General features: G+C 39.1%; 1 protein-coding gene across 3 annotated transcripts in view; it reads right to left on the bottom strand.

Moving 5' to 3' along the window:
• ATP8A2 (ATPase phospholipid transporting 8A2) overlaps positions 1-12826 on the bottom strand; it is a 350180-nt gene that overhangs the window by 147615 nt on the left and 189739 nt on the right. For all 3 annotated transcript variants that reach the window (XM_086613205.1, XM_086613213.1, XM_086613221.1), the window contains 2 exons: positions 4415-4598; positions 104-214 (listed from right to left, as the gene is read on the bottom strand). In XM_086613205.1, coding sequence (XP_086469331.1) covers positions 104-214; positions 4415-4598 — 295 coding nt within the window. The remainder of the gene's footprint in view (positions 1-103; positions 215-4414; positions 4599-12826) is intronic.

Raw genomic sequence — 12826 nt, 5'->3', positions numbered from 1 at the left:
CTTTCAGCTCAATCCACTTGGATAAGTTTGTTTGTTTGTTTTTTTTTTAAGAGATGATTTGAGGAGTAAGCACTGTAAAATCCATCTATTTAGTTGCTCTTACCTCAATAATATACAAAACAACATTCTTGTAGAAGCAATATAGTATGCACTTGGTAACTCGATTGTAACTCCAAGCTCCATGGACCAACAACAGCTTCTCCAAGTAGGAAAACTGAAAGAGAGAAAATGAATTTTTACATACATGAAGAACTGTTCAAAATATTGGTTAAAGTAAACCTCTGCCCTCAGGAAAAAAAAAAGTCAGATATCAGCTATGAAAGCTGTTCTTCAAATGCAATATTTAAATAGCTTAGCAGAACATACACACAAAAAATAACACAAACTATTTAGAGGAAAAGCTTTTTTTGTAGCAAAACCTCTAAATGTTTTTAAGTGATCCTCACTGGCTTTAAATATCAAGAAGTCTTCAATTCGTATTACTATCCTGATAGCAAAATCAAGCAAAATTAACATAATATAGCTTTGTGGATTGAATGTAATTGTGAACTCTTTGTTTCATGGTCAAAGAAGATTGCTGTGTTTGAGGGCTTACAAGGTTCAGAATTTCCTTCCCCGATGTTAAACAAACAGTCTGGTAATTAAAAACTGTCTTGAGCTGAAATAAAATGCACAAGGGGGAAACACAAGCAGAAAAGGAGGTGCATAGAGTCTTTTACAGAGAATGAATACTTACATTAACATTTTCAGCCCACAAAGTGTATGCAATCACATGTTATACAAAACACCTAAAATACTATATAAAAAGAAAAAGAAGGAGCATTTGGCCGAAACGGGCAAGAAAATGAATCTTGTAAAAAATGGATACCTTTTAATGCTAGTTTGAACCACAGATACAGCTCAAATTCAGCTTTTCAATTCAGCAGTTTTGAAACACAGACTTTTATAGAAGTGGTCCCACAATGTAGCCTAGGAAAAGTATAATTTTCTAGTCTTGGCTTTGTTAGCGAACCTTTTTATGGCCTGCAGCATTCCTCTTTTGTCCAGTTACAGACAGCTCAAACTGGTGACTAGATTTACTGTTCAGCATATGTGTACCTGAAGGGTTCTTGGACACTGAGGTGGGACCATTATTTGCTTTGATTCCTTTTCCACGAAGTGACTTGATAGGAAAAGCTTGACTTCCTAAATTTAGATTCCAGATCATTTATTTTAACCAAAACTTATTTGGAATTGAAAGCTACAGTAATGAATCAGGACTGTCATGAGATAGGTCTGCTTCCATGATTTCCAGCACTGAAATCACTGAACCACAAATCCTGTAACAACAGCCTCTCTTCCACGCATCAGCAACTCAGATTTGTTAGGATATGGCAGCAAGAAACCAGGAGAAAAAATAAAAGTGAACTAAACTTCATGGTTTAGTCTTTGCCCAACTTGAGTCAGGACTGAAAGTGGGACACTCACAAGGGAATAGTTGACCTATTAGGCACCTAATGCCTCAGTTAATATGCAGCACAGCTACAGCTTTCCTCATCAAAATTCACTGAAAAAAACACATCAGCATGGGATGTGATAGGAAACTTGCCACCACATCCTGACAGGTCACCCCAAACACCTCTTGTAGAGAATAGTTAGACACATTCTGAAAACTTCTCTCTGCTGAGTTGAGCAACCATCTCAGATGGAGCGTTCTCTGGAGATAACAGCAAGAAAAATCCTACCATTAATTGCTGTCTTGTCTGTAATCTCATGAAAATGAGTGCAAGAAAGCTACTAGTAACCTAAATAATGAGGTTCTGAGTCCATTCATACTGGTGAAGAGTCTCCTTAAGACATGGCAAGGAATTGAATTTGGTTTGATGCTGGTCACCGAAATCACGCAAACGCACAGCTACCAGCATCCTCCAGCGACTGTAGGGTTAGAGCTCTACTAAGACACTGCCCTTCTTCGGACACTACTGTATTTAAGGAGTTTTAAATCAGAAGGGAACGTTACAACCATCCGGCTGGGCAACCTGCACAACAGTTTCTGTAAGTTTTCAGTTGTGTCTGAAGCTTCATAAAGCTTTTTTTATACAGAGATTATCTTTTAGAAAGATAACCCTATCTTGACTAATGGATGAGGCGATGTCATGTTGGCAGGGCAGGGTTTAAACAGGGAAAATGTTTCCAAAACACAAGCCAAATTTTCCAGAGAAGAAAACTGAAACATGAACATTTGTTTAAGAAAAGTTCCCCTAGTTAAGAAAAGCAAACAGTCTATAGACACCAGATGCTCTCTGAATTAAGATGATAAAGTCATTTACTGAGGAAAAAAGTTATCAAATTCTACTACTGTCTCTCTAAACAGTTTGGTCATTTGATTTGGGAATTCTCTAAATACAGATCACCGGTGCAATATCATTTCAAGGGAAAAGGATGATTCAAACAGATGCTCCTTGCACCTGTGGAAGCTATTTAGAGTAGAGTCAGACACAAGTTGCCTTTTTATTTTTGTTTGGTTTATGCTTTGATTCCCCCTGGAATCTTAAAGAAGCCTATATAGGGACTTTCTCTTCCATAAGTGCCTACTTCTGGCACCACTGCATTTGAACATGAGATGCTACATTATAGTGGTCATCTTAAATTACTCATTAAGAACATACTCTGCCTTCAAGGCATGCACATACACTAATGCTTCAGTGGGAGTTATATGTCTTCACTGAAAGAAATATACCCCACGGAGATCAAGTTTTTTTCTTTTGAACACTTTTTTGAAATACGCATTACTATACACTACTAGTCTCCTTTAAAGGAGGATTCCTTTATGTTTTTTTTATATGTTTTTTAATCAGCACAAAGCTCTTCAACACAATCACAAAAGAAAATACAGTTCCACAGTGGTTTACTGATTTTTTTGAAAGATAAAATTCTGTGTTGGTGTGACAAAGAGTCATTGCTATTGTCAGTAACTACCTGGCTGGCATTTAAACCAAGAGCATCTTATTTCCACATTCTAACACTAAATCCAAAGACAGGGTTTTTTTGTTAAGACAGAAGCAACAAATGAACACAGAATTATTTGTTCAGATTTAATGTTACTGCAACTAATGTAAAAGGAATTAAGTGTGTAGAGCCCTCTACGGACAAAGTTCTCACTGCTTATGCTTACTTATTAAAACAGAAGTAAAAAAATGATCTGAGGAAGTCTAAGTAAAGAGTATTCAAGTAAGTCATACAGCAGAAGCAATATATATTCCACGTAAGTTAAAAATGAGAAAATCATTACAAGACATCACAGACTTTACCATTATGGCAGTTCCTATAATACGACGTATTTTGAACACGCTACTGTTTGTGACAGAATAAGCCCTTAATAGAACAGCCCAAAATTTTCAAGATAAATTTGGTGAAAGGCCTCAGTTATGCAAGCCTGAAATCCAGGGTGCTTCATCAGACCGCAGAACAGAGCAGCAATACGAGACTAACTCTTTGCTTCACAGCGGGGTTAACACAACAAACAGTTCTCTCTGCAAGCAGCATCACTATCTGTGCCTTTTCAAAACCTCACCTTCTACGGAAACTATCAAAAGATGATGATATTTCATATCACTTGGTAGAGCAAATCTGCCTACACCCTGGCAGAAAGGAACATCAGCTGATGCTCACAGATCACTGAGGAGACAGTGGATCATCTCTGCCTCCTGTCAGCTCCTCCTGTTCTTGCCCTACCATCAGTCTCAAACGCATGCACAGAGCATCTCTGCTGTAAATGGCATTCAGAGGATGTCCAGCAACTAAAGCATCTCCTTCCTTTCTTACGCTTTTTTCAGCCTTTATTCTACATGTTGGTTTCTTCAATAAAACAAAAAAGGCTTTTTACTCTCCTCTTTAGCTGAAGTAATTGGAGCCGAATTTGATGAGATAGTTTGGGAGTGCTCACCCAAATAACATTCAAAACAACATATCTAAAATGACAACGTTGGCCAGCTCTCTAGAACTGTGACTAATTCTCATACACATCATGGGTGGGGAAAAGGACAAGACACCGCAAAGTAAGAATTTCTCAAGAGCCAAACACTTACACACCCAGTTATAACACCTACTTACAGCAAGAAAAAAGAGCTTGCACCAAGAGCGTGTGAACATTTGCATCACAAAGTGCTTCTCCCTGATTACTGAAGAACCAAAATGTTGCACAGCTGTCAAGAAAACTGAAACTTTGAGGGAAGGTGGACCTTTGCCCTGAAGAATACAAAATCATAATAACGAAACCAAAAATACATCCAAGATATCTGTTTTAGCTGCCTTGAAAAGGAAATGAGCAGAGATGCTCCTAGCTTACAGGTTAGGAGAAGTCATCAAGCACTACATGGCCACGCAGTGCGTCTCTGACAACAGGACATGGCAGTTGCTCTTTTTTGTCTCTGACCTGTGCAATTGCATAATCCGAGCAATTGGTTGCCTGCATGCCCTCGTTGCCGCTGATCCCCACTCCAACGTGAGCTGTCTGGATCATTCCTACGTCGTTGGCACCATCCCCAATGGCAAGTGTTATGGCATTGACGTGTTTCTTGACCATGTCTACTATTTCAGACTTCTGTAGAGGAGATACCCTGAAAAGGAAAGAAAAAGGTGTCAGTTTCTCACATACTGAGCTATGTGCCTTTCCCAAAAAGACAGCTGTAATCTACATTTAGAAGCAATCAAAGGGCAGTTGCTGGGAAATTTCTTTATTCAACAACTGAGCTTCAGAACCTGTGCCAAACCATCTCAGAAGGAAAAAGTAGTTAAAAAATTTTCACATTTATCATTACTGGCTCATATTTTATGCAAAAGAGACCAAATAGATATGAAAGGTTTTAAAGCTTTGTTCTCCTCCCCCAGCCAAAATCTGCTATGCTTTCGCATACACCAGTGATATTATATCGGGAACACTGGAGAAGGGAGTTTACTTTTTAACTATCACGGCTTACAGATTAACTGTGCAGGTTTCCCTATCTACTGTCAACAGTGCACCTACATCCAGGAGGTGGAAGATCACTAATATATTCAAATAATAAATCAGTGATTTCCAATGGTTTGGCAAAAGGTACTACAGGCTAACCTTATTCCCCCCTCCAGCTTACTTCCCCACTTGCCAGGCCATTTTCCAACCTCAGACTACACAGTTACAATCAGAAAGAGTAAGATCTCTTCCCGATCTCACATACACGTTGCATGCTGATGCAACTCTGACTTCAGCGATGATGTTACTAGATTCCAATTCAAAAACAAAAGGCCAACTCATACATCTGAATATTCTGATCAGTTTAATTGGTAGTTACTTTAACCTGATTCTTCTTTCATTTTACATCAGTTCCAGCTCGATAAAAATTCATGGAATTCAATAAACTAGTCTAAACCAGAGAGAAGTGGAAAAATACTCAGAACTAGGTTATTAAATTGGATAAGACATCCAAAATGCCCTTTTTTCATAGAAAAGGTAGATCAGGTTACCAAATCAGATGAGGTATTCTGGAAATACCTACATGTAGATTAAATATTTCCATTCTAACCCCATCTGTATAAACAACTCTAATTCCTTTCCCCATCAGTTCTAGTTAAAGCTCCAAATTATTTCATATTCCCTTAAAAAAAGCTTTAGACAAAACTTTTCCACATCTCAAAGTCAGCCACATCACATTCAACAAAAAGAACGTAACTGATATCTAAAAGCTTTACTATTAAAATAAGGGGAGAATGGGGAGCTTAGGGAATGGGCGAGACAGAGGGTTTTTTTACATGGCATTTTTTTTCCAGAGTCTTACAGTCTTTTAACACACCTGGCTGGATTACTCCCGATCAAAAAAAGCAGTTATCTTGTTCAGCATTTTGCTTTATGACCTTGATTTTGTTTAGTGCTGACCACCTCTTAAAATAACTTGATGAGTAATTGGGAGAGAAAGAGTTCCTAAGAAAACTCGCTGGGCTCAAAATTCACATATGAACTAAGCCACCTGAAAAGTCTAGCAGCTGTCCTGTTCCTAAAAGCTGAAAACAGGAAAAAGTTGACTGGGCCATAAAATTTACTTAATACCATTGGATAGATTTATTAAGCACTCAACTACCTGGCAATGAAAACACCACTTGGCACTGTAGGGGCCCAGCTAAATTACCAACACAAAACCCTAACACACGAACCAACCTACGGTGCATGAAAGGTGTCGGTTTATAACTATAAAGTAGCTCTGAATACAGTCTGCATCAAATTTTAACTTCTCTCTCATACATACACAAACACATGCACGCTCCCCTCTTCCCCAACTCCCAGTCTTCACACGATAAAATACTAAAGCATGGAGCAAGCAGTCAACAAGGACTTCAAGCCATAAAATGAGAGCTCCAGAGGGACTTGGAGCCAGCTCTGGAGGAATAGGATTGGCAAGCGTGCAGATCCCCATTACCAGCCCCAGGGGCACCACCAGCTCACAGGACCATATACTTTTGGCAGTCCCCTCATGCAATTATTTCATTGCAGCTGAGCACTGTGCATATCTGATAACATCCTCCTCAGACAGACACATCTCAGAAGTCCAGTTTGCATTCATTTAGTTTTCAGTTGCACAGCAATAGAAACAACCAAGAACTTTCCTGGTTTTAAATATGCTTAAAGTAAAAGGGGAATGAAAAGAGACAGATTGTGAACAGCATCTCTGATTCTGTAGTTGAAGCTAGCAGCTTGTCTACAGACACCTCGGACATGACCAGAATGTGGCAGAGATGCTCGAGCTTGTTCTACAGTGCAGTTTAGCTGCGACATGTCAGGCAAGCTAATAGAGCCTGTACTCACCTCTGTGCCTGCTGTGTAGGTGTGGCTTCGGATTTTAAATTGACTTTGCCATTAATGACCTATTATTTCTCAAATCAATAGAATGCCCCAATATAAACACGTTTATCAACTACTACACAATGTACACAGAGTACGCTTTTACTGTCTTGACCAAATAAAGTTAATGATACTCACAGTTATGTAACACCCAGTTAAAGACTAACACCTTTATATGCCTAATAAGACTAAACAAGCTACGGGAAACACTAGATATGTGCTTTAAACACCAAAAACATTTCTGCACTTGCTTTAAGAGGATGAAATCTAAGACAAGATTCAGCACAAAGTGATACTTGATTACAGTTGTTTGTTCTTAACAGAAGCTTTACAGCACGCATCCTCTGACACCTCCCCATCAAGCACATCCCCAAACTCCAGAGACTACCTTTTGCAGCACACAGTACATGAACTACACAAGTTGCAAATTGAGATGGTTACTGATTTCCTGAGGGATTTTACACCCTTCCGCTCCCAACTCACACTCTTAGCCACCAAACCTCCTCTGCTCTTTGTAATCTATTTGGTACCAATACACTGCATTAGGTGACCTTAATCCCCTTAGCCAGACAATCAGAGCTGTGGTCCATTTCTGCACATTTGATAGACTGTCTACGTGAGTAACTGAAAGGTCATAGCACAGGACATTGTTAACATGCAGCCTCCTCCAGGTGGTATCTTGGAAGGGGAGGAGCAATAACCAAGTTCACAAAGATTTCTGGACAAATGAATAAGTTCAAAGTAAAAAGCGCTAGCAAGAACTAACTACTTTAGAGAAAGATTTTGCAGCAACAGGCAACTATTGGTAATTTTAACTTGGTGAAACATTCCTGGCTTTTACTGCAGACAAAATACTACAGCAATATCAGGACATAAGTCTTGTCTTGATATACATCTAAACAAGAATTAAGATGCAAGCAAAACATCATCTGCAACAAAATCTTCTGCTTACTCACATATGCATTCATTCTTAGAGTATCACTCAAAAGGCTTCACTGGAAATGTTTGTTTATACGTAAGTTATTTTTATTGTCTCCACTCAAAAGCATCTTTGACAATAGATACAATCAACTTAGTCTAGATTGATTCTCTCTTTTATGCATATCCCTTGGAAAAAAAAAGGCAGGTTTCAAATACCACCATTACAGCTACAGGATCAAGTCTTCAGATTCCTGCTCAAACTGTTTCCCTGATTATCTGGATGTAACCTACTTAGGCTACAGAGAGGCTGAGGTCAGGACTGTGCCTTTATAAAGTGCTTAGCATTCTGAATTTGGCTGTGCAATACAAAAAGTTCATGGATAAAGGAAGAGATGCATAAAGTCAAATGTCAGCCATACAGCAGACCTGCCACTTGTCCACCTCTGGGACTTTCTTCCTGTAACCTTGCTCTTGGGAGGGTAAAAACTGATAAGCAAAAATGGAAGGTTCTCTTCAGTCTCAAACCTGCTTAGTCTTTATCAGCATCTTTAACAGATTAACACAGAAAGCAGTTTTCATCTTGAATGAGGTGACTGGTGCCTTGATATCATAATGCTTCCTCTGCAATGGGATGGGTGGAAGCAAGAGAGGGCATAAAGCACTATACCTTGGGAAGAAGCTAGGAGAGAAATGCAGCCCAGAACCAGGGACCCTCAGAATGATATGGACCTAGTTTATCTTCAGGTCACTTAGACCTATAAGGAAACTGTGGAAGGAGGCAAGGGTAAGTAGTTTTCACATAATGCAGTACTATATGGTTACTTTCAGTAAATACTTTAAGGCCTCTCTTCTATGTAAAGGAAGCTCAAAAAAAAAAAAAAAAACTACACCACAAAACAGCCCAGAACACAGCACAGAGCAGTAAAAGCTTGTTTCCACAGAGGATGTTGCAAGTGGCTTCCCACCAACTTCTGCAGATCAGCTTCCAATGACTTTAAACCTTCAGTCTGCATTTACTTCTTTAGCCTGGGTACACACGTTTGTTTATGAGTAAATTTCTTACCTCATGCTTTGCCTTTTCAGAAAAGTTCTACTCATATGGCTTAGTCTTAGTCAGTCCTGTGAGGAGGAGGTAGGTGGATTATGATCCTTATAGGTCCCATCCAACTTAAGATATTCTATGATTCTACTCAGCATTTTGCCAAAAGGTTTGCTCAGCTTACATTATTTCTTTAAGAAGAGAACTCAAGCACAGATAGAGGATCTTCCAGTTCAATTTTTCTCATCAGAAACACTTAGGAATTTGTGAATTACTCTGGTTGTCTCACATCAGCTCTGTCATCTTTCAGCGAAACATTTCACAAAAAAAACCTCAACAATGAAGTGGTGATATTTTCAAAAATAAATATCAAACATTTTATTTAGAAACTCATTCTGGCAGCAAAATTTTTAAAATCTCAAAAGTAAGTAAAAGCAAAACATTAAAATATCCATTTTAACCAATAGAGGTTTAACTTCAACGTTTAATGCACTAATCAATTCCTTTACTGCACTTTTTGCAATCTGGCAAGGCAGCTATCCCTGTTCTTCCCAAACTCCATCTAATAGATCAAGATGGATGCGGTCGCAAATGAGACGGGAAGGACACAATCAGTACAACCAGTCCTGTGTCATGTAGGTCAGATACGCTCCACGAGATACTACCAGTAGGAAGCAAGAAACAGTTTCTTCATGCAGTTACAGATGCATGAGAGCAACTGATGGCAACTGTAAATAATACTCCTCACACAGTCCCTTAAACTACAGCTGCATCACTGCAGATGCTTCAAAGTATACAGATGTAAACCTCAGATGGGAAGTAAAAACGCAGTATTTCAGAATTATTAATTTTTCAGAATTATTAGTTTTATTTATTGCATTAAAGTCTACATGATCCAATGAAGACAGGGTTCTGCTAGAGAACTAGCAACTGAGTGAGACTACCAACTGTATATAAAGAGAGGCATGACTAATAAAGAACAAGATAAGTAAGCTTTATTGGAGTCCTTTTATCTATAAGACATAGGCAGGAAAAGATTAAGTAATTTATAAGAGATCAGATTAAATCCAGACCATCTTACAAGGCATGAAGGGAAGGCAGCCCCACAAGCTCTTCCACACCTGAGCAAGTGCAAGTGGAAGTCATAGAATCATAGAATGGTTAGGGTTGGAAGGGACCTCAAAGATCATCTAGTTCCAACCCCCCTGCCATGGGCAGGGAAATCCTCCACTACACCAGGTTGCCCAAAGCCTCATCCAGCCTGGCCTTGAACATTGCCAGGGATGGGGCATCCACAACTTCTCTAGGCAACCTGTTCCAGTACCTCACCACCCTCAATGTAAAGAATTTCTTATATCTAACCTAAATCTGCCCTCTTTCAGTTTAAATCCGTTGCCCCTTGTCCTATCACTACAAGGATAGGACTCAGCACTACCCTCAGTTACCTCTACATGCATTGGTTTTTGTAGGGATTTTTTTTGTTTGTGAGTTCCCTCCCCCAGATCAAGGAGACTAAAGTATTTCTGTGGAAGACTGCATACTTCCCCATCCCCAATTCAATACAAAATACTCTTAAGACATTCTTACCCACACTTTTACATTTTTAATGTTCGTGAAAGAGGAAGACAAGGAAGGAAGCTGTTTCAAGTATTACATCCTTCTGCTACCATGCTGTAACAGAGATTAAACACAAAGACATTAATGTCTTTAACATGAAACATTAATTTGATATTCTACTTCCTTGAAATGCCTTGTTAATGCAACACAAGAGGCCCTTAAGAGCCTACCTTCATTGCAGTGAACATGATTTTACCCTGTTCTATCGTAAAATACACTAGTACTTCAAAATGCTCAGTGACCTCATCTTCAGAAAAGGCAGAGATGGGAGACAGCCCAGAAAAAGCTGAGTGCTATCAATTATATTGACATTTAAGTGTATGCATTGGTCCCCAGAAAAAGCAGCAAGACAAATTAACACAACACCAGAAGTAACCATCAAAAAGCAAGAAATGTTACCACGACATCATATTTAGCAGTTTTTAATTACACATTGATTTCTCCTGACACATATCAGGGCGCAGATTTCAACTATGTGTCATCCAAACAAGGGCTAGTCTTGAATTACAGTCATGATGCTCCAAGATAACTTGGATAGGCTTATAATGATGCAGTAACCCACACGGAAGAAGAGCAAACAAAGAGCAAACAAAACCACACACACACCCCACAGTGACTCGAAACGCGCATTACATTGAATGCTTTTCATTTACCAAGTGCTCTGAATCTCCTTCACCTGCTGACAACCACGGTTTCACTGGGACTGGTTCTGGTGCAGTGCTTACAACTTTGGAGACAGCACTGAGGGAACTGATGGATAGTTTAACATTCATAAAAAGCACCAAAGGAATTCATCCAACTACACAGAAGTGCCTCCAATGGAGACATCTCTATCTGCACTAATCACACCATGCTCCTTTTATAGTCAATGGAGAGAAACGGGCACCCCTGGAGTGCCATTCATCTGGCTTATTTTAGACAGGTATTTTAGGGTATAGTTCATCTCCTCTTACAAGTGCCCTTTTCTCTGCATCAAGGTAAAGGAGGCTGAAGGTAACTAGTTCACATGAAAAAGTCTACAGCTGATACGTAAAATTACACAGGATGAAACATCTTGATGGCGTCCCTGCCCATGACAGGGAGGTTGGATTAGATGATCTCTGAGGTCCCTTCCAGCCTATGCCATTCTATGATTCTATGATCTTACACTGCTGTAGTGCTAAATACCTTCAAATTCATCGGGCACACAAGCTTTTCCTCCCTTGCTTTCTGTGAAGGTGGAATGCCTGCTTCCTCCTGGCACAGGCACCTGACGCTGGACTGATTGATATACCACGTCCTCCTTCCCTCCTCTTAAAATCCTCGCTTCTTGACTGCACTTTCAGCTCTTGCTAATTCTTTTCTACAGCAATTTCCCAGTCTCTTCTGAGCACAGCCAACTGGAAGTCTTACCAAACCTCTACTGGCTTCTGTAAAAACAACCACAGCTTCATCACTGTAATTTCAGCTGCAATCTCCCTTCTCCATAGTTTCTTTTTTTTTTCCTGAGACCACCCTCCAAACAGCTTCACTTATCCAAATTTATCAGACTGATTTCAAGTCTATTTTTTTTATATTAAAAAGAGTTTTGCATCCTATTTCACTTATCAGGAGTCTCATTTCATCTTGTAACTACAAAAAAACCCAGCTTCCTTCAGTTTTTCAGCCTCACTGACATGCTACTCACACTCGACTTTGAGTAGATATACCACTTTTACATTTCAGGTTATCCAGAACAGGGTATTTTTGATGCGTAGCATGACTCAGTCAAAACACATGCACACGCCCTTACATACATGCTCATAGAACATGGGGCAGTTCTTTTTAATTTAATGGTTACCAAAATAGTTCTTTCTGCATCACTTCAGGAATACTTGAAATGCTTTCTTAGCATAAAGCACTTTGTAGTTATAAAGCCACTGAATCTTCTTATAGTCTTCTGAAGAATAACCTAAATTCATTCAGTACCTTTTTATTACAAAAAAAATATTTTTTCTAATTATAGATGTTCTTTTTTTATTAAAAAAAGTATGTATCACTATCATTTCTCCTTTGCATTCTGTATTTCAACAGCTCATTTGCCATTCACAGTTGCCACTGAAATGATCTCCAGAGGACAATGACTATGAAATAGTCTCTTTATAAGATGGATTCAATATATTAAGCAGAGTGATATAATACACAGCTTCCCAGTGAACACAGGGTTAAGCTTCAAGTCAGCATCTTCTTCCTCTTTGATACCTCTCCCTGCATGTTTCTGTCTTAATTGCCCTTCCCCCAGCCTGCTTTATGGGGCAAAGATTAAACAAGGAAAAATCTAGTTTGGAAAAAGAATTATTTGCAAAGTGATGAGTTGGCATAAACAGAGTATTGAATGGGAGACTATTTTGCATTTTTAACTATAACGGTCGCTAGTGGCA

Source organism: Tauraco erythrolophus, chromosome 1 (assembly GCF_009769465.1).
Source record: "Tauraco erythrolophus isolate bTauEry1 chromosome 1, bTauEry1.pri, whole genome shotgun sequence".
NCBI classification, from domain to species: domain Eukaryota; kingdom Metazoa; phylum Chordata; class Aves; order Musophagiformes; family Musophagidae; genus Tauraco; species Tauraco erythrolophus.
Note: the sequence above shows the minus strand (reverse complement) of the source record. Positions and strands in the feature narration are given on the sequence as shown.